Source organism: Moesziomyces antarcticus, assembly GCF_000747765.1.
Source record: "Moesziomyces antarcticus DNA, scaffold: scaffold_v10002, strain JCM 10317, whole genome shotgun sequence".
NCBI lineage: Eukaryota > Fungi > Basidiomycota > Ustilaginomycetes > Ustilaginales > Ustilaginaceae > Moesziomyces > Moesziomyces antarcticus.
This window is the reverse complement of record NW_014639008.1, coordinates 839392-864933: the sequence shown is the minus strand read 5'-3', so window position 1 is coordinate 864933 and position 25542 is coordinate 839392. Positions and strand designations below refer to the sequence as shown.

Here is a 25542-nt window from a genome sequence, read left to right as displayed (position 1 = left end):
GTTCATGGACACAGAGCAAAGACACAGACTGGGGAGATGTGGGTGTTGCATGAGATTGTCTTGAAGGGTGCGTGTGTGGGGGGTCCTAACGCGAGGCGGCGTATCGGTGGAGGATCCAGGCGAGGTAGGCGAGGTCGCGCGTGCGCGAGTATCGCACGAGGCGGTGATGCAGTAGCTGCACATCCAAAAACCCGAGGCCGGGGTTGGGTGCTGCTGGCTGCTCCTCGAGTGGGGTAGGGTTGGCGAGGAAGTGGAGCGAGTGAAGCGACTTTACAGGCACCGGGAGGGGGGACAAGTCGACCTTGGTACCGGGTGGGGGTTGTAGAGGGCGTCTGCGTTTCTTCTTCCCCTGTACACGCGGTGGATACAGCGCAGCATACCTACGAAGCAGCACCATAGCATAGTCGAGCCCTGGCTGGGCCTCTTTGGTGTCTCCACTTGCTAGGCTGATGTTTTTGGCCCAAAAGTGGATGTACGCACTCCAGGCTTTCCTCACCTGGGTCCAATCTACACCCTCGCCCTTGGCGGCAGGAAGCTTGACGAGGTCGCTTGAGACTCGATCGGGGTGAGGGAAGAGACGTTCGAAGCGCGACCAGATGTCCTGCACCATGTCTGCACCCGTAGCTGGGTCGGGAGGTAGCTCGCTGAGCGCCTCGAGGACGATGCGGAAGGAATGCTCGTTGGGCTCTACGCCCAACCGTGCAAACAGACCGTGCTCCAGCGTCGGTTCGTCGTGCTCGGGAACGGCGGCGAACACCGAGTGCAGAACGCGCGCGCGCACGCCCACGGGCAAGTGCGCCGCCAACACGGTCAGGTACGCATTGACCACACGCACTCCTGGCTCCACCCCACCCAACGGACCCTCCATAAGCCCTGCTCCATCGCCACTCGGCTGCGCCTGATCCGCCAAGATGCGCGCAAACAGCGAGCGCGCCTCCGAAACCAGGTCCGACGCAGTCTGCGGCACAAGCGCGCTGAAGATCGACGCGGCTTCTTCCGGCGTTGTCTCTTCGCTGCTCGGCTCCACTTCCGTCGACGCGGTCGGAGCCGCCGGCTCCTTGATCGATTCTACGGGCGATGGTGTCGCCTGCGTGTCCGAGCTGTGAGCCTCCCGAGTCGAACGTTCGGTCTTACGGCTTATCTGCATGTGATCGCGCTTGAGGGGAGGCTCGTACGAAGCGTACGTGTGGAAGATGTGACACATGGTCTCGTGGTTCGGTCGCTTGGCGAGCAACTCGACCACATCCTGCCTGCTCAACGCGCCCCTCACCTCTGGATCGAACAGCGGCATGGTGGTGCGAATCATCTCCGCCAGCACCCATCTGGCTCTCGCCAGATCGCGGTTCCTCGCACATCCCTGCAGCAGCGCATTGAACGTGTACGTGTCTGGGGCGAATCTGAGCATGCCGCTCGGCTCGGCGTCCGCGGCGTGCGCGCGCTCCGTTTCGAGCTCAACCATCTCGCGCAGCAGCCGGAAGGTGTCGAGATAAAAGTCCTTGCGGCGTGCACACGCGAGGATGAGGCTGTTGTACACCTCGGCGTTCGGACGCACGTTGTAGCGCGTCGTCATCTCGCGGAAGAGGTCGAGCGCGCGCTCGGCGTCGCTGATGCGTGGTGCGTGTCTGCGCCCACTGGCATCGGAAGAGAGGGCCGTGTAGGCCTTGGTCGGGTCGTCGATCTCGTGTGGCTGCGCAATACCGCGCGCGCATGCGCGGATCATGAGCGCATACAAAGGCGCATCGGGCACAGGATGCGCATGCAGCCGCATGTGGTAGAACACGTTCCATGCAAGCGCTTGCAGCTCCGGTCGCTCTTCCGTGGACACTCCTGCCGATCCGGAGCGAGGAATGGCGACGGGGTCCAGCAGACGGTCGATGACGAGCGTGTACGTCGCCATGGCCGCAGGATGCCCCGACTGCTCGAGCGAGTTGAGCAGTTCCAATGCAGGCAGGAACTGCGCACTTGTGACGTACGCCTTGGTGAGGCTGTGGTACGTGTGGTCGTCAGGAGTCAGCCCGGCTTCCGTCATGCGCTGCAACCATTCTTGGCACTCTGCCACGCGGCCCTTGGATGCGTAGACATCGAGCACGTTGTTGTACAGCTCGAGCGACGCCGGATGTCTCGCTGATTCCATCAGCGACAGCGTGCGTTGCAGTGAGGCGCCATCCTCTGCACGAGCGGAAGAGACGGCAATCGCCACCCACTCTTCCGTCGTCGCCACGCCCAATGGCAGATGTGAGGCCTGCGAGCCCGAAGACGCAAGCTCGGACGAAGTGGCATTCTTGGCCGAACGCACGAGGCGCTCGATTCCATCCAGCATGAAGGCGCGCGACTCGGCAGACCCAAGATCCTTGATCATGGCATCAGCTCTAGCGATCACATCGCTCTTTTCTCCGAGCGTCGCTATCGTCTCGCTCGGTCCAGATCCTGCCTCGCCTGTCGCAAGGCTGGGTGCGCGTCGGTCGAGACGCACGCTCTCGAACTCGGGCGAGTGCGTTTCGGCCTGTTCCGCCATCTCGCTGTCGTGCTTGAGGTCGCCATCTTGCTGCCGCGCACTTTGTGTCGATGGATGAAGCTCGTACTCGTGCTGTTTCAAGATCCTTGCGATGCGACCGGCGAGGCCCGACTTGATAGCTGCGAGCGACTCGGACCCCGAGGCGTCGCCTGCGGCATCGGCACCATCCTGTACGAGCGCCAGTCGCGCAAAGAGCTGCTGCAATCGGACTTCTTGGCGCTCTTCGAACGGCAGTGCTGCAAAATCCACGTCGACAGTCTCTTCCACTGCTTCTTCTCTTGTTGTCTCGGCTTGCAGGGGCGTGATTGTCGCTTCTTGTGTCGACGCCTTGGACGGAGGCAGGAGGATCTTTGCTCGTTCGCGAGCGTGGATGAGCTTTTGCTTGAGGTCCCTGGCCGTCCTTTCCCTCTTGACCTCAACAGTCGAGGGTGGAAGCGCCAGACCTGCGAGCCTCTCCAAGCTCTTTCGACCTCTGCCGTCTTCTATGCGGTCCAAGAGACCCCTCTCTCTGCGGCCGCCCTCGAGTCGTGCGAGTCGGGCCTCCTCGGGCGTTGGTGGGGGTGGGAGCATGAGTGCCTGGTAGAGCTCATCGAGCGTCTGATCGTCGAGCTCCGGCAGGTCCTGTGTGGCCTTGTCTGCAGCCTCCTTCTTCTCGAGCCGTTCAAGGTCGTGTCCGAGTCCTTTGAGTTCCTGCTTGAGCAGGCGTTCTTGCTGCGCGAGCGTGAGGCGCTCGCCGCGCGGGCCGGTGCGAGCCATGTACTCGCGGATGCTCGCCTCGACATCCTCCTCGACTGGATCACGTGGTCGGCGTGGAATCGAGCGGGCAGCGTTGTAGCCCTCCTTCTCGCGCTGACGCAGCACCCTTTCTTCCTGGCGCATCGCTCGCGACCGCGCCTTCTCGCGGCCGGCTTGCTTGCGGTGCGCACTCACGCCTGCACTCGACGACGATGCAAAGGAGCGGGCAGCGCCAACGGCTATCTCCGAGCGGCCATAGATGTTGGCCGAGGATGCACAAGCGCTCGGTGCGGTGCTGGTACCTTGGAAGCTGGCTTGCGAGGTGACGGATGCAAAGTGCCGACTGGGGCTTGGTCGTGCTGCGGATGTGCTGTGCAGCCTGAGCAGCGTCACGAGCCCTGCAGCCGCGCTCGAAGCACGAGGAGGTAAACGATCCACCATCCTCTGCTCATTTGCTGTCCTTCGTGAGGTTCCAATAGAAATCGATGGATGATGGTGAGAGCAACTGGTCCAGGTGGGCCGTTCTGAACGCGGCTCCAAGTGCCAACCAGCAGTGAACCCTTTTCTTCCAGCAAATTTTCCAGTCCGCAAGCATTCGGCCTCGGGAGTCGGAACTCAGCGTCACCTCCACACCAGCCTCGGTCCGGCCGCCTCGCACGACCAGTCCCACCTCGACCCCACAAGCACCGCAGGAACAGATCCCTTTGGTCGGTCTGTCTGGCTCACGCTCGTCGGGCGAAGGTCAACTCTCTTTCAGATACGCTTCGTTATTAGCTGCGACAGCGGTTTGATACATTTTCAGGCGGCCGCGAGAGGAGCGAACTTCTCCTGCACGGGCGAGCCGACGCGCGAGTGGGTGCGCTCTCGCCTCGCCTCCTTGAGCGCATCGAGCCTCTCCTGCCATCTGGCTACCTGGAGCAGCTTCTGTTCGAGCGCCTGCTTCTCCTCCTGCAGCGCTAGCCTCTTCTCTGCGTCGAGCTTGGTGAAAACGTAGCCGCCCTGGCCGTCGTACTGGAGCACGTAGCTGTGGTACTTCCACAGCGACGGCCTGTGCGAGACGGTGAGCATGGTGATGCCGAGCTCGGTGGCGTGGTCGTACATGATCTTCTCGATCTCGAGCGTGACGGCCGAGGTGCACTCGTCGAGGATGGCGTACTTGGGCTTGTGGTAGAAGAGGCGCGCCATGGCGATGCGCTGCTTGTCGCCGCCCGACAGAGCGTCGCGCCACTCGCGCTGCACGTCCCAGCCGCCCTCGCGTGCGACAATGTGCTCAATCTGCAGCACACGCAGAATGTCCAGCAGGTCCTCGTCGGTCTTGCCGCGCGCACGCATCTCTTGCGCCGTGTGTGGGTAGATGATCTGGTCTCGGAGCGTGCCGAGCGAGAGGTAGGGACGCTGCGGGATGTAGGTGAACTCGGACGTGGGTGGCTTCTTGACCGTGCCGCCGTACACGGGCCACAGACCACCGAGGATGCGGAAGAGGGAGCTCTTGCCGCATCCGTTGGGGCCGATGATGAGCAGGTGCTGGCCCGGCTGCACGTGGAAGCTCAGCTTGGGCACGAGGATGTCGCCGTTGGGGCTGACGATGGGCACGTCGCGGAATTCGACGCCGGCCGTGCGCGAGGTGTCCTCCTGGATGGCGCCGCGTCCCTGCAGAACCAGCGCGTTCTCCTCGATCGAAGCGGATGAGACGAGCTTCTTCTCGAACTTGCCAGCCTTAATGGCGTCCATGGTGTCGAGGAGCTCCGAGACTCGCGCGGTGTAGCCTGCGAGCTCCGAGATCTCCTTGTACGAGTACATGACTCGGCCAAAGGCGTCGGAGGAAGAGAGCAAGAGACGACGGTTGGTGACAAAGGATTCGGTGCGAGATCCGAGATCCAAGCCCTTGCCGCCGCCCGGCAGACGCACAAACACGGGCACGGCGCAGATGCACAGGCCGAGAGCGCCCCAGAGCCACTTGATGATGCCTTCCTCGGTCATGCCGTGGATGATGCGGATGCGGTAGACGCGATTGACGTGCTTGATGAGCGAAAAGTAGGCGCGCTCGATGACGTTCTGCTCGGCCGCCTGGCCGCGGAAGAGGGCGATCTCTTCGGCATTCTCGATGAGGCGCGAGTGGTTGAAGCGGAACTCGCCCTCGAGCTGCTGCTCCGTGGCGGCGTACTGGCCGAAGGGCGGCGTGAGCTTGCGCAGCAGCGTGGCCGAGCCCGAGACGAGGATGTTGATGCCGATGAGCGCCTCGGCTCCGACGCGGCCCATGAGCTGGTAGTTGTACAGGCAGACGTCCAGGATGGGTTTGGCAAAGTTGCTGTAGATCTCGGCGAGCGACTTGCTGAACTTTGCCACGTCGACGGTGATGAGCTGATCCGCGTTCTTGATGCGATCGTCGAGGTTGCCGAGCTTGTAGAAGGTCATGTCGGTGAGGTAGGCGTCGTGCACGCGCTTTGTGAGGCGGCTGCGGTACGAAAGGGCGAGCTTGGACTGGAGAAACTCGATCATGGAGTTGGTGTAGGTGGCAGGTACGGCGACGGCCATCCACCAGAGGATGCCGGTGATGAACTGGCGGGTCTGGGATCGGACGAGGGCGGAAACGATGCGGCCGTCGAGATCTGCGACGTAGAGCGAGAGCATGGTTCGCAGAACGAGGAAGAGGGTGTGGAGCATGAGGAGGCCAGCCTCCTTGGAGCGCCAGCCGGGGACGACGATGCGGAGGATGCGCTTTAGGCGCTCGAAGAAGACGGCATCGACCTCGACACGAGGACCGCGGCTCTTCTTGCCACGGCGTCCACCTCGGCCCCTTGCTGAAGAGTCGTCGACGTCGGCAGCTGGCTGTGCACTCGCAACTGCGCCAGCCTTTTCGTTCTCTCCGGCTGGTGGTGCGGCCTTCTTGGGCTTCTTTTTCGAACCTGCACGGAGGGTGCGGGTGAGGTTGTGGAGGATGAAGAGGATGTAGGAGACTCGAAGGACGCGCTGGATGGTGGCATGGTTGCGACGGTAGGCCATGAAGAAGTTGATGCCGTATGTCATGCCCTTCATCTTGAGTTCGTCCATCATCGGCCGGAGCCGAGACTGGACGTGCATGGTGGCAGAGATTGGGCGCCGCTGCCGTAGAGCGCAAGGGTTGGATGCAGAACCGTGTCGGGAAAGATTGCCGATCAGATGAGCGGGACGGTGTCCTGCGTGCTTGCCAGGGGGGGTCGTGAAATGCACCAGACCACGGTGAAAGGGTGCCAAGAGGGGTCGCGGAGTAGAATAGGTGAGTAAGGTGATAAGAAGAAGGACGAGGACGAGGACGATGCTGACCAGAGCGTCGGGGGCAGACGATGCAAAGCCAGGGTGCCGATCGAGGTGCTGTGGTGCAGAGGAAGAGCGGTTGCCGGAAGCTTGAAGGCGCGCCTGCCTGCTGGCCAGGGCTCGTGTGGGGCTGCTGCTCTGCTGCACTGCTGGTACCGCCGCCCGCGCGAGGTCGAGCTCGAACCGGATCGGTGAGCTGCAGCTGCAGCTCCCAACTGAGGCGTGAAAGGGTGTTTCAGATTTTGCTGCCGGTCGGACGCTAAAGCGGTGGTGGCTTGCTTTTGATTTTCGAACATTTTGGCAGCGCGTCACTCAGCGAGGCCAGCCAGCACCCTCACACTTACCCAGCCGAAACGCTCTGGCGAGCACAGAGACCGGATGCAGCTCGAGCCTCCGAATCGTGCAGCGGCCAATGCAATCGGGCTATCTCGATATGTGATCCCCAAACCCCGATCCGCTCACCCAGTCCTTGCAGCTTCGGACGCAGGGACCGACCTCAAAGTGTTCCCGCTCTTTCCATCGGACTCGACCCTTCCTCACTCGCACATACACCTCCTCCTCCGCTCGTCAGCTGATCAGCTCTAGATCAAAGATGAGCCGAGAGCCTACGACGGTGTACAGCCAGCCGGCCAACACAGGCTCGGGCATCCACGAGAACACGCAGCTCGCCTCGGCCATCGATGCGCTAAAGCACCATGCCAACCCGGTGCGCCTCGAAGACTTTGCGCTCTCGCAGGGTCTGCCGGCGTTGCTGAATCCGAACAGCGGACTGTTTGCGCGCTTCAAGGTGCACGATCGTGTGATGTACGATGCCAAGACGGATCTGTGGATGTACAAGCCCGACTACGATCTGCGCACCCCTGCCGACCTGGTTTCTCTGCTCAAGGATCGCTACCTCAACCCAGGCAATGGCGCTGGCAACTCGTCGGCGGCGGGCATGCGGCTGGCGGAGCTGCGCGAGAGCTACCCGGCAGCAAGAGACGCGATTGAGGAGCTCAGCAAGGCCGAGCCGCGCGAGGACAGGGAGGTGCTCGTGCTCCGCGGCCAACGTGACGGCGCCATCAAACAGGTCTTCTGGAATCCACTCCGTGGCAAAGAAGCAAAGGGCGTAGATGACGGTGCGTGCTCTCCTTCCAGGCTTGACTTTCTTCACAACTGCGGAATACTGATTATGATAACGCGTCCGCTACTATAGAGTTCAAGGAGCTGTGGCACGAGCTCAAGGTGCCGGATCTTGTCGACTTGCCCAAGGAGCTCGAGCGCGAGGGTCTGACGACAACCGACATGCTCGATGCACCCGTCTCGGCAGCACAGCTCGCAGCCAACGCAAAGAACAAGAAGAAGAAAAAGGGATCCGGTCCGCGCCGCTTCAAGCTCCAAAACACCCATCTCGAAGGCGTCGACCTCTCGCAGGACTTTGTCAGGCCCTCCTAGTGGTCCGCGCTCTCACTCACTCTCTCCCCGCATACCCGCCATTGCTGGCCTAGAATTCTTGTCGCCCGCCCCCATCATTGCATCATCTGTATTTGTATCGTACGCCTTTCAATCTCAATCTCATCGCCCTGCCTTCCAAACTCTCGCGAGACATCAGCTGCGTCGGTCCGCATTCCGATGCTCGCAGCCCGCAAAATCGCCACTGCATGGCAGCACAAGCACATTCAGCAACTAATTCTAAAAGATTCGTATTCGTCTGTGGCATGCGGGCACCAGACAAGACCGCGCAGATTGTCAGCGCTTTGCGCCACATCGTCCCTATGCGGGCATCGATTCAAGCTGTGGCTCGACGAGTTCTGCGGGCGGCATTGGCTGCGTCGCACTTAGGAGCGGCCAAGAGCAGCCTGGAGGGCGGTGTAGACCTCGATCTCAATCTCGGCCTCGGCCTTGGCTTCCGCGGACGACGACGACGAGGCGACACGCTGGGCCTCGCTGAGCGCCGAGCGCACCGCCTCGGTCGAGAAGTTGTCGAGCGGGTACGCCTCAATGGCGTTGACGACCAGCTTGTTGTTCGGGTGCACCGTGGCAAAGCCGCCGGACACGAACCACTTCTTGGTGCCGCTCGACTCGACCACCTCGAGCACACCGGGGCGCAGCTCCTCGACGGAAGGAACATGCGAGGCAAGGATACCCATGTCTCCTGTCGATGCCGCGATGTTGACCTGCGTCACCTCGGTCGAGTTGTAGATGGCCTGAGCGCGGGCAAATGCGAAAGAGGGTAGTAAAAAGTCAGCAATCGTCCGGTCCAGCGGATCTTATCGAGAACCCTGCTCGTGCATCTGTCATTCTCGTATCCAGCATTCCAACAGATTAGCCGTGCGTAGGTCCTCGATGCAGCGCACAACTGAACAGTGCTGATGGCAGGCGACGATGGCGCCGTTGCTCTCCTTACGTGGCCGTCCAGTGATAGTCTGCGATGAGCCTCCAAACTCCAAGCCCTGATGCATTCGCTATCGATCCAGAGGCCAGCAGCATGTCATACTGTTCCCCTTCGCTGTCATCGAGTCGGAGCGTGCCATGGTGCGCAATTTGTACCACTGCATCCACCGCATTCTAGGCAATCCACCGCCAACTCTGCCAATCCTTCCATGCTGCGTGTATCCTGCTTTCTGAGCATCTTATTCTGTCGTGCGATTCGTGTTCCTCCTTCGCTGTTGCATGTGCTGATATCATGACGGTGCAGAGCGAGCAGGGATCTTCCTCGGTCGTATGGATCTTACCTCGTGGGGAAGGATGAAGGAGAGCTTCAGCTTGTCGCTCACGGCCTCGGCGTAGCCACGGCGGGCGCCGAGCTGGGCGAGCGGGCTGGGAGCCTTGGCGGCGCGGAGGCTGGATCGGAGGGCGGCGCGGGCGATCATTGTGGTCGATGTATGGAGAACGACGTCGGGGAGGTGTGGACGAAGAAGGTGAGGTGGAGAAGAACACCAAGCCAGACCAAAAGCGACGATGCGATTCGGATTCGCACCCAACCCTCCGCGAGCCTGAGCCAAGCGAAGAAGCTGGCCGAGCAGCGGCGTTGGGTGCGCAGCCCTGGCTTTCTCGCACGCCAGAACCTCAGCAGCTGCCTCGCCGCTCCCAGTCCTTCTCGCCGTGGATTTTCAAGTGCCCTTCAAGTGCCCCTTCGCAGGCGATTTGTATTGCGCCGGCGCGAAAAAGCGTATTCCAGCCAGAAGGTGCGAATTGCCACAAATTCAAATCCGATCCCAAGCTCGCAGGCTGCCTCCGGGGCGCGATCCGATCAGCCCTGCCCGCCCGCGAAGACAACGAGCCCGGGCGGGAACGGTTGCTCACAAGCGCAATTTTATCGTGCGAATCAGTCTCAATTCTCAAACACTATCGCCGCAAGCTGCTTCTCGCTGTTCCAGATTGCCCTTTCTCTACACGACAGACTTTGTCGTGAACATGTTTCAAAGACCTGGCTTCCCTGACAATGTAGAGTAGTATACAATGAGGTCCACATTCGAGCTCTAGGGGATCCACCACCGCTTCGTGGTTGCCGTGCCCTGCTGGCCGGCCAGCATGCGCAAAATGTTACTCGTCTCGGATTCGTGATCCGTGTCGCTTTCTCTATCTCGTACCGCGGCCTTGATTCGGCTCACAAAGACGTTGGCGACATGCCGAGACTCGGCGATTTCCATTCCTGCTTCGTCGCGCATCCACGCGGCGACTTCTGCTGCACCCTCGGCATCCGCCAGTACCAGATACGCCTCAATCAGTCGCCGGTAAAGGATGGCAGGGAGCACATTGGGCGAGGATGCACGAGGCTGCTGCAGCGCAGCGTCCTTAGAGACATCTCCACCCTCCGACGACGAAGCTTCGTTTCCGTGCTGGGACTCGTCCATTGCTTCAGCCAGGCGTGGCGCTGACGCTCCTCTTTTTTCTCCCGCCGCCTGTCGTTTCCGGCCCCGGCCATCGAACCCGAGCGTCATCATGTCGTCCAGCTCGGCTGGTATAAGCTGCCCGTCCCTGACCTTGCTCGACTTCCACAACGGAAGGCTGTGCCGATAGTCGTTGCCTGTGTCGAAGAACGTGGTCCAGCGAAGCCGGTGCACGAGCTCGTCCAGGATTCCGATCCACTGCAGCCGATGTTTCTCCGGATCGCGCTGCCTTGCAGTCGGAGAAGAGGCGGCTCTCTTCGCATTTGGCCGGGCGAAGGACGTCTTGACGCTGTCGATGGCTTCGAGCACAAGATGAACCGACTTGAGATTGACGACGTCCATGCTTTGCGCACTCATCCGCATCAGTGTTGCAGCAGCTTTGGCCAAGTCTAGCCTTTTGAGAGGTGGCAGCGCGAAATGCTCCCTGCCACCTTTTCTGCCAACTCCCACTTGCTTCGACACCTCGCCAGGAGCATCGATGCGCTCTACGGCACGCCGAAGAAGTCGTTGCGAGAGGCTTTCGAGCAAGCCAGGATCGGACTTCCATCCAGTCTCGTGCGCGCGATCGATCGTCTTGACGACGGCGTTCGGTGCGACATCCGGAAGGAAGAGCGCTCGGAGAGATGCCACATGACCAGGCAGGTTCTTGATGCCGTTCATCTCGCCGAACTTGTACAACCGATCCGCTAGGTCCGTGCGACCTTGGACAATCGCACGATTGATGAGCATCGACACCAACGTTGGCGATGCCTTCATGGGAGGGAGGGTCGCCGATCGGTGCGTTCGGCTCTCCGCCTGCGAAGCCGGCTCAGCGTCGAACGCGTCGGTATTTTGCTTGGCACGCGCTGTGAGCGTCTTGGGGACCGAGGCGTGCTGGATAAAGAGCCTAACCGCCCGGTCCGGGTCAACATGCATCAGTCCACCGAGCAGGACCGTAATGTCGAGCTTGTCTGGCAACTGACGAAGAAAACTGATCTGGGCGAGCGCATAGAAGGCGCCAGGCACGTCCCTGACGAGGAAGCATACTTGAGCCAGCGCCGTGAGCCGATAGTGCGTCCAATCCACCGATGTGCATGATTGCACAAACGCATCGATGACGAATCGCGCCCTTCGCAGCTGTCCTTCGGTAGGGCCCTTTGGCGCCTCGGACGCCGCTTGCGTCTCGGGCGCTGGCGAGGCATCTACGTCACCTAAACGCCGGTTCGAGCACAAGGAGCGGACCAGGGCGACAACGCACGAGGCCGAGATGGCGACTTGACGGTCCGATTCCTGCATCAGTCGGATCTGTCTTTCCATTAGCGCATCTCCGACCTGGATCGAGTCAGGACCGCGAAACTTGGCAGCGACACTGCGAGCGGAGTCAACGTCGAGGCCCTCCTCGTAGCGGCATTGCGTCCAGTGCTGGAACAGGAGGAATGCGTCGTCGGTGGCACCAGCCTTGGCCAACAGCGTGATGAGACTGGTTCTCTGTGCAGGTGCGAAGCGCAGGTTGAGCTGACGCACGGCCGCCTCGGTCAAGGGAAGCACGCCGAGCGCACGCAGATTGGCCACAATGCCGACTTTCTGACCCCTGTCCAGCAATACTCGCATGAGTATCAGAAACATTTCCGCGTTCGTCAGACATCCGTCGCGCGCGAGAATGTGCCGCGCCTGAAGGGGCAGGCGTGCTGTCGTTTTGGCTTTGACGAAGAGAGCATAGATCTCGGTAGCCTGACGAAGCGTTTCCAGGTCACGGCCTACATCGCAGATTTCCTGCAAATCGGAGTTCGGAAGCATGGCTACGATGCGTGGGTCGCATCGCTGCAGAACGGACAGTACTTCGTTGAGAGGGTCGCTTTGACTCTGCAGCAAGTTTTTGATGATGGTCCGGATGTTGTTCACGGGGACCTCGAGCAGAGATCGAAGGTCACAGCCCGGGATATCCTGGCAGGAGTCGACCAGATCGAATCGAAAGCTCGATAGCAGGCTTTCGAGCGTCATGCGGTACTGCACTCCTCCGTCGGGGCGCTGGGCCATGAGGCACTTCATGCCGACGAGACGGAGCGAGACATCCATGCAGACCTTTTCCAGCTCCTCTTGCGACGGTGATGCATGTGTGTCGTCCGGGACCGAGGAGAAAGCAGTCTGTAGCGCGTCGAAATACTGTCTGCCGTCGTGGACAGCATCGTCGATCACGTCTTGCGCTAGAGCATTGGTGTCGCGGAGTGCGCGAACGACGTCTAGACCAGACTCGAAGTCGCGCAAGTTGGGCTGGAGGTAGTAAGCGATGAGTTGAGCACCCTCACGGGCTGTTGGAAAGGTTGGGTTCCGAGTCTCGAGATGCACTCGAAGAGCCTTGACGATTGGGCCTAGCTCCGGTCGGTCAAACTGCAAAGCCAACTTGACGAGACGCCTGGCCTCTCCGGTTGGAAAGCTGTCGGGGATCTGGACGCTGCCAGCGTCTCCATTGACATACGCTCTGTCGATGGTAGAAGCGCTGCTTGGATCGGTCTCGACAGTGTCTGTATCGATTTGGCGGATCTGGCGAAGATCGTGGAGGATGAGCGTGAAGATGTTGAGAATGTTGCCGTCGTGTATCAGAAAGTCGCTTTGGGTGCACCGCGCAAGGATTTCACGAAGGAGCCTGTAGCGGTCTTGTGTTCCAGCCTTGACTTGAAAGAGGCCGGGAGGACCGTTGGGGTTGTTGAGCTCGGGACCCACGATGTCCTGAAGAAGAAGGGAAAGGACTCCACCGAGGCTCTCCCTGCCAGCATGTCTGATGAGAGAGTAGATGTTTGGGATGGAGAGGGCGGAGAGGCTCTCCGGGTGGCTATCTCGCAGAAGCAGATATGCATCGATGAGAAGGAGACCTGAAGGCAGCTGGCTTTTGATGCGGTGTTTTGCTTCGGTTCCGCTCGTGGTGAGGTACTCGAGCAGCAAAGATGGATCCAGACGGTGGGTGTATCGAAGCGCCGGCGGTTGCTCTCCCGAGTCGGTGACGCGTGGCGGATGCAGGTGTGAGCCTGTGACGGGGTCAGAGCTTCGGTCGTGACCGGAAGGTATTGAGTCTTGTGATGACGCCGAGGCATGCGCTTTCAGACCGGGCGATGCTCCAAAAGGATCCCTTGGGTTCGCGTTGTGCACGCGTCGAAGTCGTTTGACCTTGGCCTTTGCGAAAGGCGGGTCATGAACGAAAGTCTCGATGCTGCCAGGGTCGGCAGATGTAGCCTGGCGGGAGGTGTTGGCGGAGTGTGCGCTTACGTGCGAGTCGGACGTGAAGCTCCGAGAGCTACGACGGGTCTCTAGATGGGGAGCCGGCGGTGGTGGTTGCCACACTCGATATGAGCATTCGGCCACGGGCGGTGAGAGCACGTATGGTGCGCGCACGGCACTGGAGGCACGAAGCGCTCGTGATGCGGTTTCCGGACCGCCTGGACCCAGGCATCGAGATCCAATCATACCATCACCTGTGTCCGTCCGTTGGTCATCGATGCCATGTGTGGAGGGACGAGAAAGTCGAGGGGTCCGGATTGCGTGCGAGCAGTGCGGATGAAGCCGAGAGCAGCGATCGGATCTGAGCTTTTGACGGCTGTCACTTCTGCGCGCCCCGAGCGGTGTGAAGGCGAGTCGGTGGGAGGATTAGGAAAGGTGTGAAGGGAGAAGGTCCGCAAAATGACGAAGCCGTGGAGTGTTGAAGTTGGCCTTTCAGCCAAAAGCCCGGAACTCGCGAAAAAAAAGGACGCGGAGCCACACGAGCACAGCAGCCGCCGCCACTCGGCCTGTTTTTTTTGGGCATTTCTTCCGAAAGAGACCTGGCTTGGATGTGGCAGTCACAGCCATTGGTCAGCAGCAGGGCAAGGCCCGTCACTCCAGACCCTGGCTGGCAAAGGGAAAAAAAAAACTCCACATGTGAGACCCTTTGGACAGACACTTTGCGTCTGAAGCCGAATGTGTCCATCGTCGTTCCTGCCAACCCCAGTCATGGCATGGACCTGACAGCGGGTCGTTTTGGCTGTAACACTAGCACCGTGGGTGCTTGTGGTGACTGCTCACCTCATGAGCTCATTCAATGATGTGCGAATGGATGATTGTGATGGTGATACTGTACATGAGAACGGCCCTGGATCCATCGCCCAGACTAGGCCGATGCTGTTGCCTGGGCACCCTTCCCCTGCTGTGCCTGCTGCTCGGTCCTAGCTTTCTGCTCCCAGTGAAATGGAAGAAAGATTGCATCGTGGTTAGCGCGACTTTTCCCAGAGAGACTCAGGGTGCTGGCATGGGCGCACTTACCAAGCGGATCATCTCGACGGTGGTCTGCAGATTCTCTTGCTGTCGGAGCACCGTCTCCTGCAGCTGCTCGAGGTTTTTGGTCAGGAACTCGACCTTCTCCTGATACATCTTGGTAGCATCCGAGGTCGACTGTGTAGACGCATTGCGGGCCGAGTCGGGAGAGCGTCATCCAGGTGAGCAAGAGGCTTCGCCAGCGATGATTCAGGTCGAGGAGCGAGGCTTACCTTTTCGACATAGTAGCCTGTGCCGACGTCAACGATGACGTTTTCCAGATCCGACAGCTTGCCGGGGACGTAGAGTGACGACGTGAGAGGGATCAATGTGGTCTTGTCTGGTTGCGGGCAAATGGACAAGCCAGGCGATGTGATAAAAGTCGCAGATGATGAACAAGGAGTCAGCCCTCTCGCGTCGTTGATAAGGGATCCAGCCTACTACGCACCTTTGTTCTCGGGCTTGATCGTGGCGACGCTCTCGATGCAGCTCCTGAACTTGGCTTGCGCAGCTTTCAACTGGCCAAACGATGAAGTCAGGTGTTGCACCTCCGTCTCCAGCTGCTTCTTGACCTCCAGAAGCTGAGCAAGCAGAGAAGATTTGGAGATAGGACGCAGCAGAGGAGGCACATTGCGTCAGTGATTCGACATCTCAGCGCTCCGACATGCTAGCTTCGAAGAGGGCACATACCTGAGGCACGTCCAAGGACATCAAGTCCACCTGTTGGCCTTTAGAACCCATGCTGTCGATAAAAGACGAATGCGAGAGAAAGGATGCGGAGTTGCTTGACTCTCGAGAAGGGCGCTAGATCTCCTGTAGGCTACGGCCGAGGTTCAGGAATGGTCGGCGTCGTATTTGCTCGTAGCTCACGTGTCGGATGAAGTGGTGTTGGTGTTGCTCGCGGTGCAGGCGCAGGCTCTTCCGACTTCCGGGTCAAGGCGCTTCTCCCGGCGAATTTTTGGAGCGATTCATTTTTCTTCAACAATTCTGACGTTTCTCTACGTCTTGCAGGTGTCCTCTTGACTTTCACAAACCTTCAGAGCATCGACCATGGGCAAGTCATCCAAGTTCTACAAGAAGCCGTCGCTCAAGGAGAAGCAGGCTGCACAGGGCAAGGTGCGATCTTCCGCATCGTCCTCCGCGCTGGCCTCTTCCTCAAGCGCACCGGTCTTCAAGCAAGTTGCCGTGCAAAAGGCAGCTCTCTCGGGCAAGGCGCTGGAAAAGAGACAGATGCTCGAACAAAAGTCGCGGCAAAAGGAGGAGGCGACACGTGCTTCCAAGCCAGTCTTTCGCAAGCCAGGCACGGGTCCATCAGCCGTCGACCAGCAAGACGAAGAGGACGATGACGAGGAGGACGAGGACATGGCAGACGATGGAGAAGAGCAGATCAAGAGGCGTCCACGCAATCGTCAAAGAAAAGACTGGGGCCCCATGCCCAAGCAGATGGGCATCGACTACCTCAGGCAGTGGGACTCTCGTCGTTCGTAGGCGAGTCGCCCATGGACCAGGCCTTTCGGATCTCACGACTTCCCCTTTATACCCGCGCATGGTCTCAACCGTCTGTCGCGCACCGTCCCCGCTACACCCTACTCATGCTGCATCGAAGCTAGGTGGCACGCGCCGTCTTCTTTGCTTTCCCTTGTTCCGCTGCAAAACCCTGCACGACTTTGTCACTTTTCTGCACGACATCTTGATCGGCCAACCCGACCTCGCAATTGTACTTTACGCTTCACTGCACACGAGTGATTAGAACATTCTATTGTCGGATCTGCCGAAGCAGGCACGGTGGATGTGAAAGCGAAGGCTTTCACCTGAAGCAAGCCTTGATCGACGCCTGCTCACTTCTTGGCAGGAGCAGGGTACTCGTAGAAGCCGCCCTTCTCGCCGCTCTTCTTGCCGAGCTTGCCCTGCTTGACGAGATTCTCGAGAAGCGACGACTCGGCAACGGTTTCCGACGAGATCTCGCCCGTCTTGACGCGCGTCTCCCTCCAGCCCTTGGCGATGTGCGAGAGCGTGTCGAGACCGACGAGGTCGGCAAGCTCAAAGGGACCCATGGGGTATCCCGCTCCGAGCTTCATGGCAATGTCGACGTCCTTGGCGGTCGCCTCGCCGCGCTCCACCAGTCGGATCGCCTCGAGCATGTAAGGCACCAGCAAGCGGTTGACAATGAAGCTGTACAAGGCCGAAGTCAGCAAGTCGTATTCATACGAGATTTGTCGAGCATTCCAACTTACCCAGGCGAGTCAATGCAGGCAACGGGGGTCTTGCCCATGCGCTTGGCCACCTCGGTCAGCGAGTCGAATGTGTCGTTGCTGGTCTTGGTGGTACGGATGACCTCGACGAGCCTGTAGGTGTACGCCAAGTGTCAGTACGTGCTCAAGGCTCGAGCTCGGCGTCATCTCGAAAGCGTCTAGACTCACTTCATCTGGGGGACTGGGTTGAAGGCGTGGAAACCTGCGGGGAGACGACGGGAAGAATGGTCAGCTTGTCGACGAAAAGCGTGTCGAGTCGAGGGGCCCCCAGGCTACGTACCTCCAAAAAGCTCCTGCCTCTGCGCCGAGACAGCCTCGGCGACGTCGGTGATGGAGAGGGAGCTGGTGTTGGAGGCGAAGAGCGCATCCTTGGGCGCCTTGCCGTCGAGGAAGCCAAAGAGGTCCTTCTTGATGCCAACGTTCTCGATGATTGCCTCGATGACGAGGTCGGTGTCCTTGACAGCCGCTTCAGGGTCTGTGGTGACCTTGATCGAGTCAACGATGCCCTTGACGAACTGGGCCTGCTCCTCAGCGCTGGCTTCGGCCATGGCCTTCTTGGCGATGCGGCCGAGCGACTTGGAGATGATGGTCTGACCGTTGGCCAGCGCCTTGTCCGTGACGTCCGAGAGCGTCACATTGAACTTGCCCTTGTGCGCGAGTACCTGTGCGATACCGGCACCCATGAGACCCGCACCGAAGACGGTGATGTTCTGCACATCCTTGTTCTGAATCATCGAGGTGGAGAAGGCGCGGCTGGCCGTCTGGCTCATGAGGCCGCTGCGGGCGTGGGCCACGCGCAGGGCGCTTCGGGTCGATTGGAGCATCATGTTTGGAATGCAGCAGAGACGTGTGCAGACGATGAGGATGACGAGATCAGAGGGGAATGTGTTGGGTGATGACAGTGGTGAAGAGGGAGGTGCAAACAAGCTTTGTCTGTTCTCAGTTGCGTGGTCTCGGGTGATCCGGTCACGCTTTCTTCCGATGCTGGCGAGCGGAGTGGCCCACAGGTGCAGGCCGCGTTGCTTTCGAGGCTCGTCGGTTCGCCCCGCAGCAATTCCGGTGCATGGCTGCAGACTCTGGAGGAGCTGGCCGGCCGCATCATGCCCGGGCCACCCGGATCGGCAGAGCCAAGTGACAGCACAGAAGCGCGCTTCCTGAGCGTGAAAATGAGTCCCAGCCTTCGAAATTTCCCCATCGTCGCTTTATTGCTCGATGTAACACGTCTAGAGCAAATCAATTCTTTGCTGAGACATGCTTACATTCCCACCTCTTCAGGCCAGGGTCGTCCGTGCAACTTCCTGGAAAATTTCCCTGCCGGTTGGCGCGGTGGGAAATTTTCGACTCCACCTTCCTCTTCTCGCTCAGTCGGATGTGGCGCAGGTCTGTAATCCTTCCCACCTTGTCGCGACGACGTCCCTCTCATCCTACCACCGTCTCTACGCATTCCGCCATTGAACTCTCGTGGGTGATACCATCGTTTCACTCGCTTTTCACTGCACCTTTTGATCTGGTGCTGTAGCGCAAATGGCCGCTCCTCAAGCTAGCACCAGTGCCGACGCTGCTCGCCCGTCCAAGCGCAGCAAGATGGACGGCACCGCCAGCTCGACGCCAGAGGCGTCCATCGCCAACCCCTACTTGGTTCACATGTCGGAAGAGGAACTCGCCGCATCCGCCGCCGCCACCAACGGCTCCATCGCCGACGACCACCCGCTTGCCGGCCTCATCCCACGCAAGGTGACCGGAGCTGAGGCGCGAAAGGTGATGGAGGGCGACGTCAACCCCTTCTCTGTCGTGCCCAAGCCGTACTCGAACGAATACAAAAAGATTCTCGCCAAGAGGAAGGAGCTGCCCGTCTACGCGCAGATGGACGACTTCTACCAGCTCTTTAACCAGAACCAGATCATGGTCATGATCGGCGAGACCGGCTCCGGCAAGACCACTCAGATCCCTCAGTTCGTCGCTTACTCCGACCTGCCCAACACACAAAAGACCAAGGGACCCGATGGCGTCCTCGCCCCTCGCATGATCGCCTGCACCCAGCCCCGTAGGGTGGCCGCGATGAGTGTGGCCAAGCGCGTTGCCGAGGAGATGGATGTCTCGCTCGGCAAAGAGGTCGGTTACACCATTCGATTCGAGGATGCGACAGATCGCAGAACCACGTTCCTCAAATACATGACCGATGGTATGCTGCTGCGCGAGGCCATGCACGACCACAACCTGGAGCGCTACAGCTGCATCATCCTCGACGAGGCACACGAGCGTACGCTCGCCACCGACATCCTCATGGGCCTGCTCAAGGAGGTGGTGCAAAGACGATCGGATCTCAAGCTCATCGTCATGTCGGCCACGCTCGACGCACTCAAGTTCCAAAAGTACTTCAACGACGCACCCTTGCTCAAGGTACCCGGCCGAACCTTCCCGGTCGAGACGTTCTACACGCCCGAGCCCGAGCCCGATTATCTCGAGGCTGCCATCCGTACGGTCATCATGATCCATCAAGCAGAGGATGCCGGCGATATTCTGGTCTTCTTGACCGGTGAGGAGGAGATCGAGGACGCGTGCCGCAAGATCAAGGCAGAGGCCGATGATCTGGCTGCCACCAACCCGGATCTGTGCGGACCGCTCAAGGTGGTGCCGCTCTACTCGTCGCTTCCGCCCGCACAGCAGCAGCGCATCTTCGACGCGGCGCCTGCGCCGCTCACGCCCAACGGCCCGCCCGGCCGCAAGGTCGTCGTCAGCACCAACATTGCCGAGACCTCGCTGACCATCGACGGCATCGTGTACGTGGTCGACCCGGGCTTTAGCAAGCAGAAGGTGTACAACCCACGCATCCGTGTCGAGTCGCTGCTGGTCACTCCCATCTCGAAAGCATCCGCCCAGCAGCGCGCCGGTCGTGCAGGCCGTACGCGGCCCGGAAAGTGCTTCAGGCTATATACCGAGAAGGACTGGGCCAACGAGCTGATCGAGCAGAGCTATCCCGAAATCTTGCGAAGCAACCTCGCCAACACGGTGCTTGAGCTCAAGAAGCTCGGCATCTCGAATCTGGTCACCTTCGACTACATGGACCCGCCAGCGCCCGAGACGATCATGCGTGCGCTCGAGCTGCTCAACTACCTGGCGGCGTTCGACGACGAGGGCAACCTGACGCCGTTGGGCGAGATCATGGCCGACTTCCCGCTGGACCCGCAGCTGGCCAAGATGCTGATCGTCAGTCCGGAGTTCAAGTGCTCGAACGAGATCCTGACCATCGCAGCCATGCTTTCGGTGCCCAACGTGTTTGTGCGTCCCAACTCGCAGAAGCAGCAGGCGGATGCTGCGCAGGCCGAGTTCGCGCATCCGGACGGCGACCACCTGACGCTGCTCAACGTATACCACGCCTACAAGACCAACTGCCGCGACAACAAGACGGCGGCGGACTGGTGCTGGCAGAACTACCTGTCGCACCGTGCGCTGATGCAGGCGGACAACGTGCGTTCGCAGCTGCAGCGTCTGATGGAGCGCCACAATCTCGACCTGGTCTCGACGTCGTTCGAGGACAAGCGCTACTACACCAACATCCAGATGGCCATCGCGTGTGGCTTCTTCATGCAGGTGGCGCACCGTGCGGGCGGCAACAAGAAGGCGTTCCAGACGATCAAGGACAACCAGGTTGTGTCGCCGCATCCGTCTTCGACGCTCGATCATGCGGCCGAGTTTGTCATCTACCACGAATTCGTGCTGACCACGCGCAACTTCATCCGCACCATCACCGAGGTCAAGCCCGAGTGGCTGTACGACTTTGCGCCCGCCTACTTTGACCCCAACAACATGGACGGCGAAGTGAAGCGCATCATGGCAACGCTCAAGGCGCGCAAGGACAAGCCCGCCGCCCCTTCCAAGCGCCGATAGTCGCGCCGCCACCTACAACTGCATCAATTAGATATCCGCATGCCAAGACCCTCAATTTGAAGCTCATATCCGATCCACACCACCCGCCGAGTCTGTTTTTGAGTCGATGTGCTTGCGATTGATGTCGATGAAGGCCTGGGTTGCGCATTGTTTGTGAGCGGATAAAGGGCGGGGTTGAGGCAGATACCCGATGTTGCCTCGTGTGGGGGCGTGTTGAAAGGGTGCGGAAAAGAGTGATTTCTCGGGAGGCGTTCAGGGTCGTGGATTGAGTGAGACCCGCTTGCTGAAAGGGGTCCTTTTGCGTGTCTGTGCGTTGCGGCAGAGAGGAGTGAAAGTGAGGGTGCGGGTGATGTGATCTTTTTGTGGAGTTTTCATGTGGAGCGCGCGAAGCACACAATTTCGCAACGTTACAGTCACACAGCGCAGTCAAAGTTGGATTGCGGCGATGGGGATGATGCAACGCGGATCGTCCGAGGCGCTGCGGACAGCACGAGTCAAGGCTCGACTCAGCAGCACTTTGCGGTCCCGCTTCCATCCTCTTCGCGCGCCATCGAATCCTCACCGACTGCACCGACTTTGTACAAGATCGATACGACACGACCCAAGGACGTGTGCCGTATTCAGATCCGGGTCGAGCGTGCGGAAGCTGAGCTTGTCAACGACCAGCTTTAACGCTCGGGCTGTCTCGATCCACTCAGCTTTGCGCGTGGTAGTTAGCTGGGCTCCATTCAACGCTGCCGGTCCCAGAGCAGCATCCGGTTAGAAGCTCTGGCGTTCGTTACTTGCTCCAATACTACCATTGTCGGTCAACGAGTCGAGTTCAAAGCCTAGGCACAGCTCAAAGTCCGAGTCATGACGGCCGGCTCTTCTTCGCGCAATGCCGGCGGCGTCTTTGGCATGTTTGGCGCCGCAGCGCAACATCTGAGCGTCCAGGATGCGAGCAATGCTCATGCCTCCAGCTCCAGCGACTCGATCTGGAACGAGCCTGGCCGCTCCATGGATCTCGTCTTCATCATGGACGCAACAGGCTCGATGGGAAGCTACATCAACTCCGCGACCAAGAACATCGAGACCATCTGCGAGAATATCATCCATTCCGAGCAGCTCAGCGGCCCAGGAGCACTGCGCATTGGTCTCATCGCCTACCGCGACCATCCGCCCCAGGATCATTCGTACATTGTCAAGAACTTTGGCTTCCACACCGAGGTCGAGAAGGTCAAAGAGAATCTCAAGACCCTCTACGCTTCCGGAGGCGGAGACGGCCCCGAGGCCGTCACAGCCGCCATGAAGGCTGCGCTGGACTTAGACTGGCGGCCCAACGCCACCAAGCTCGCCGTCTTGATCGCCGACGCCCCACCACACGGTATCGGCGAGTACGGCGACGGCTTCCACGACGGCTCGCCCGACGGCGAGGACCCGCTGCGGCTGGCTCGACAATACGCCAAAGCGGGCATCCCGCTCTTCATGATTGCGTGCGAGCCTGCGCTTTCCGGCTACCAGCATGCTGCTGACTTCTACCAGGGCCTGGTCCAGATCACGGGCGCGATGCTGGTGCCGCTCACGACGGCCAGTCTGCTGAGCCACGTGATTCTCGGCATTGCGGGCGAAGCGATGGACCTCGAGCGGCTGCACCGCGAGATCGGCGATGCCATCGCCGAACGCATCCAGTCGCTGAGCCTCGAGGGCAACCAGAGCAACCCGATGGACGACGTGGCGCGCGAGCTGCACGAGCGCCTCCTGCTGCGCAACCAGAGCACCAAGCAGCTCCACATCGAGAGCATCTACCGCGACACGGAAGAGTCGCGCCACAACATCCAGGTATGGGCCACCGCATCGGACCTCGCCGCGGCCAAACCCAACATCAAGCGCGTCGCCGGCTCGCGCCTCAGCGACAAGTATCTGCAGACGCGCCGGGCCACGTCGTCGTACAAGCCGTACGTGCCGTTCCCCAAGCCGGCCGGTGGCAGCCCCACCGTGTTTGGCGGCTCGGCGTCGACGTCTTCGGCGGCCAACTCGGGCTCGCGCAAGGTGGTGAGCGAGTTCAGCGCGTTCAGCGCAAGTCCAGGCATGAGCTTCCAGCACACGGGTTCGCCGCCCTCGGCCAACGCGTCTACATTCTCGGGCACATCGCCGCGCCTGCAGAACGGCGGATTCGGATACAAGGGCCCCGACGGCTTTGCGTACCGCGGCCGGGACGCGGCCATGGAGGACGACGACGACGATGATGATGCGCTGCGTGTCGATGCTGGCGGGACGGACGAGGCGACCGACTCCAAGTCGCTGCCGGTGGCCGTGAGCGACGAGGGCGTCATCCACGTGCAGGGCGAAGACGGCCAGACACTCGCCTACCGCCAGGGCGCCATCTCGCTCGACCAGGTCAAGCGGCTCGCCATGCAGTCGGCGTATCGTGGCGGCCTGGCTTCCGACGCGTAGCTTGAGCCTACGCCGTCGAAGCGTACACGACCACAGACAGGCAACACAGACACAATGCCCATATGCAGAAGTACCGACTGTTCGGAGGGGGGTATAGTGTGGCATTACGAGAGTGCGGTGTAGAGCGTGTAGCTGGTGAGGGTCTGCGCTGTCCAGCCAGCGGCGAGGATGAGTGGGGGCCAAGCGGGCTTGTTGGGAGGGAGGACGGTAGCAATTGCGACGCCTGCATTGAGGCTGGCGAGGAAGGTGCGTATGAGCCAGATGAGGGCGCTTCGATCGTGTGTTGTGACTGTCGCATGTGCGTGTGGGAACTTGGTTGACCAGAGCAGGACAAGCGTAAGCAAGATGAGGGGAGAAAGTTGGGAGAGCAAGAGGGCCTTTGAAGCTAGCCATGGATCGCTTTTGCGTTTGGGTTTTGAGCGTTGGATACGGGTGATTGCCAAGTGGGTGATGAGGGCGACCGTTGTGTGTAGAGCGAGTGCCTCGATGAGGGTGACGAGGAGGACGTTGGTGTATGATACGAGTGTAGGTAGGATCGGGTCGTCGGTTGCAGGATGCAGATGGATCCAGAAGGGAGAAGGGTTGCAGACGGCTTCGATCGCTCGGGCTGGACCCGTGGTGGGGGTGAATAGGCTTGGAAAGAACACACCCGCATGGATGGGAAGATACCCTGCCAACTTCGTCCACCTCCCCCCTGCACTGTCTTGGTGTTGAGGTGGTTGAACACACAGATAGAACCACCGGATATACGCATCCACCAGCGCCAATGCCAATCCTCGCTTAACCAGTTCCATCAATCCACTTCCGCGGGTAGGATGAAGTTGCGGTCGGGGTGGAGCGAGGATGCTGGCGCGATTGTAGAGCAGATGTCGATACGCCTTTGGTTTGGCCAGGATGAGGTCGAGTACGACCACGGTCATGTGGTGCTCGAGATACTCGTCTGCCAAAACGGGAGCGTTGGGTCGATCGGAATTGCAGGCGGTCGAGATGCAGGGAGTGAGCACAATGTGGTCCTTGCCATACCGCATGTACAGCGACTCCACCGGCGTCGCACAGTGGATACACATCGGCATCCTTCCCCCCAATCGACCTGATAGGACCCAATCCTCGTCACCTCCCGCAGGTGCTAGCCGCCATACTCGGAAGATCCAGAGATGACGGCCAAGAAGATAGCTGGTGGCCTGTGCTGTGTTGCTCCACTTTGATTTTTTCGAGGCCCCCTTACCACTTCAATTTCGACACTTGCCCGCGCTGGCTTTCGCACATTCGTACATCCGCTCCAACCTCAACCACAGCCCTCTGAACCCGAATGCGTCGTACAGTCGCGGCCCGAAGCTGCACACTTCCAGATAGGGATCGTAGTGCATGGTTCGAAATTGCAAGAAACAGGGCTCGAGCTGCTGCCTTCCCACACGCCCGTCCGGCTCGGTCTGAAAGGGACGAGGGAATAGAGGAATGGGGAAGAAGCATCGTGGACCCAGAGTAGTGGTGGTGGTGTGTGTGGACTAGTATTACAAACAGACGACGAGGCGCTCCTCGCCGCAACGAATTGGCTTGGCAGGCGTTCGATGATCGATGTGGACATCTTTGGCCGCCCCGGTCGCCGCTTTTCGCAAGAGCGACGGGCGCATTTTTATCACGAATCGGTCGAGACAACAGACTTAGAAGCCGGGGGGACGGAGGCCCTGGGGAGCCTGTGCTTGTGGCTGGTACTGTCCAGCCTGCTGGCCCTGTGCCGGTGCGCCGGAGGCGCCTGCGGGGGCGAGCATGTGTTGAGCGCCCTGCTGCTGGGCCATCATCTCCTTCTCCTGCGCCACAATCCTCGACTCGTCCTCGACGGCGAGTGCAAAGGGCAGGCCTACGAGAAGCGCCGAGGTGGTGACGACCCAGCCGAGCTTGCCGAGCAGCAGCCCGCCGGTGAAGGCGTAGGATGTGGTGGTGTTGAATGTGGATGCGATCGAGCGGCGTGTGGAAGGGGGAATGATGTCGCGCAGCGCAGAGATGCGCTCCCACACCGTCTCCTCCTTGAGCGCAAGGCCGCGCTCCGAAACTTCCGAGTCGTCAGAGAAGTCGGACTGTTCCAAAGCAAATCGCCAGTGTCAGTCGATCGATGCGACAAAAGGGCTGCGTTTCATGATTTGAACTCACCTCGGCATCCGAGTCGTCTTCCTCCTCCCAGTCATCGTCGTCGGCCGCAGCAGCAGCGGCAGTCGAGGCACGCTGCTGTCGCAGGATCTCCTCGTCGGGAACCTCTTCGAGACGAACCATGTTGAAGAGCTATGCAGAGATGGGA

At 60.1% G+C, this 25542-nt stretch overlaps 13 protein-coding genes across 13 annotated transcripts; 4 read left to right on the top strand and 9 right to left on the bottom strand.

The window, feature by feature from the left end:
- Positions 1-85: 85 nt before the first annotated feature.
- On the bottom strand, positions 86-3691 carry PAN0_002c1208 (uncharacterized protein; the record flags this gene model as incomplete). Its single annotated transcript, XM_014803375.1, has 1 exon — positions 86-3691. The coding sequence occupies one exon, from the start codon at positions 3689-3691 to the stop codon at positions 86-88; it is 3606 nt and encodes a 1201-aa protein (XP_014658861.1).
- A 357-nt stretch (positions 3692-4048) lies between these two features.
- On the bottom strand, positions 4049-6331 carry PAN0_002c1207 (ATP-binding cassette, subfamily D, member 2; the record flags this gene model as incomplete). The annotated part of the gene is made up of 1 exon (XM_014803374.1): positions 4049-6331. One exon carries the CDS (start codon positions 6329-6331, stop codon positions 4049-4051), a length of 2283 nt encoding a protein of 760 aa, XP_014658860.1.
- Positions 6332-6405: 74 nt separating this feature from the next.
- PAN0_002c1206 (uncharacterized protein) lies at positions 6406-6840 on the bottom strand (the record flags this gene model as incomplete). The annotated part of the gene is made up of 1 exon (XM_014803373.1): positions 6406-6840. One exon carries the CDS (start codon positions 6838-6840, stop codon positions 6406-6408), a length of 435 nt encoding a protein of 144 aa, XP_014658859.1.
- Positions 6841-7136: 296 nt separating this feature from the next.
- On the top strand, positions 7137-7978 carry PAN0_002d1205 (transcription initiation factor IIE subunit beta; the record flags this gene model as incomplete). Its single annotated transcript, XM_014803372.1, has 2 exons — positions 7137-7662; positions 7740-7978. The coding sequence occupies 2 exons, from the start codon at positions 7137-7139 to the stop codon at positions 7976-7978; spliced, it is 765 nt and encodes a 254-aa protein (XP_014658858.1).
- A 383-nt stretch (positions 7979-8361) lies between these two features.
- PAN0_002c1204 (delta subunit of the central stalk of mitochondrial F1F0 ATP synthase, ATP16) lies at positions 8362-9396 on the bottom strand (the record flags this gene model as incomplete). The annotated part of the gene is made up of 2 exons (XM_014803371.1): positions 8362-8730; positions 9259-9396. The coding sequence occupies 2 exons, from the start codon at positions 9394-9396 to the stop codon at positions 8362-8364; spliced, it is 507 nt and encodes a 168-aa protein (XP_014658857.1).
- Positions 9397-10005: 609 nt separating this feature from the next.
- PAN0_002c1203 (uncharacterized protein) lies at positions 10006-13854 on the bottom strand (the record flags this gene model as incomplete). Its single annotated transcript, XM_014803370.1, has 1 exon — positions 10006-13854. The coding sequence occupies one exon, from the start codon at positions 13852-13854 to the stop codon at positions 10006-10008; it is 3849 nt and encodes a 1282-aa protein (XP_014658856.1).
- Positions 13855-14533: 679 nt separating this feature from the next.
- On the bottom strand, positions 14534-15417 carry PAN0_002c1202 (prefoldin-domain-containing protein; the record flags this gene model as incomplete). The annotated part of the gene is made up of 5 exons (XM_014803369.1): positions 14534-14596; positions 14686-14814; positions 14910-15016; positions 15125-15257; positions 15367-15417. The coding sequence occupies 5 exons, from the start codon at positions 15415-15417 to the stop codon at positions 14534-14536; spliced, it is 483 nt and encodes a 160-aa protein (XP_014658855.1).
- Positions 15418-15726: 309 nt separating this feature from the next.
- PAN0_002d1201 (uncharacterized protein) lies at positions 15727-16164 on the top strand (the record flags this gene model as incomplete). Its single annotated transcript, XM_014803368.1, has 1 exon — positions 15727-16164. The coding sequence occupies one exon, from the start codon at positions 15727-15729 to the stop codon at positions 16162-16164; it is 438 nt and encodes a 145-aa protein (XP_014658854.1).
- Positions 16165-16514: 350 nt separating this feature from the next.
- Positions 16515-17755, bottom strand: PAN0_002c1200 (short chain 3-hydroxyacyl-CoA dehydrogenase; the record flags this gene model as incomplete). The annotated part of the gene is made up of 4 exons (XM_014803367.1): positions 16515-16848; positions 16911-17021; positions 17097-17130; positions 17209-17755. 4 exons carry the CDS (start codon positions 17753-17755, stop codon positions 16515-16517), a joined length of 1026 nt encoding a protein of 341 aa, XP_014658853.1.
- Positions 17756-18452: 697 nt separating this feature from the next.
- On the top strand, positions 18453-20816 carry PAN0_002d1199 (pre-mRNA splicing factor; the record flags this gene model as incomplete). Its single annotated transcript, XM_014803366.1, has 1 exon — positions 18453-20816. The coding sequence occupies one exon, from the start codon at positions 18453-18455 to the stop codon at positions 20814-20816; it is 2364 nt and encodes a 787-aa protein (XP_014658852.1).
- Positions 20817-21668: 852 nt separating this feature from the next.
- PAN0_002d1198 (elongation factor-2 kinase) lies at positions 21669-23249 on the top strand (the record flags this gene model as incomplete). The annotated part of the gene is made up of 1 exon (XM_014803365.1): positions 21669-23249. One exon carries the CDS (start codon positions 21669-21671, stop codon positions 23247-23249), a length of 1581 nt encoding a protein of 526 aa, XP_014658851.1.
- A 104-nt stretch (positions 23250-23353) lies between these two features.
- PAN0_002c1197 (uncharacterized protein) lies at positions 23354-24277 on the bottom strand (the record flags this gene model as incomplete). Its single annotated transcript, XM_014803364.1, has 1 exon — positions 23354-24277. The coding sequence occupies one exon, from the start codon at positions 24275-24277 to the stop codon at positions 23354-23356; it is 924 nt and encodes a 307-aa protein (XP_014658850.1).
- Positions 24278-24910: 633 nt separating this feature from the next.
- PAN0_002c1196 (mitochondrial import receptor subunit tom22) lies at positions 24911-25517 on the bottom strand (the record flags this gene model as incomplete). The annotated part of the gene is made up of 2 exons (XM_014803363.1): positions 24911-25324; positions 25398-25517. 2 exons carry the CDS (start codon positions 25515-25517, stop codon positions 24911-24913), a joined length of 534 nt encoding a protein of 177 aa, XP_014658849.1.
- Between the last annotated feature and the right edge of the window lie 25 nt (positions 25518-25542).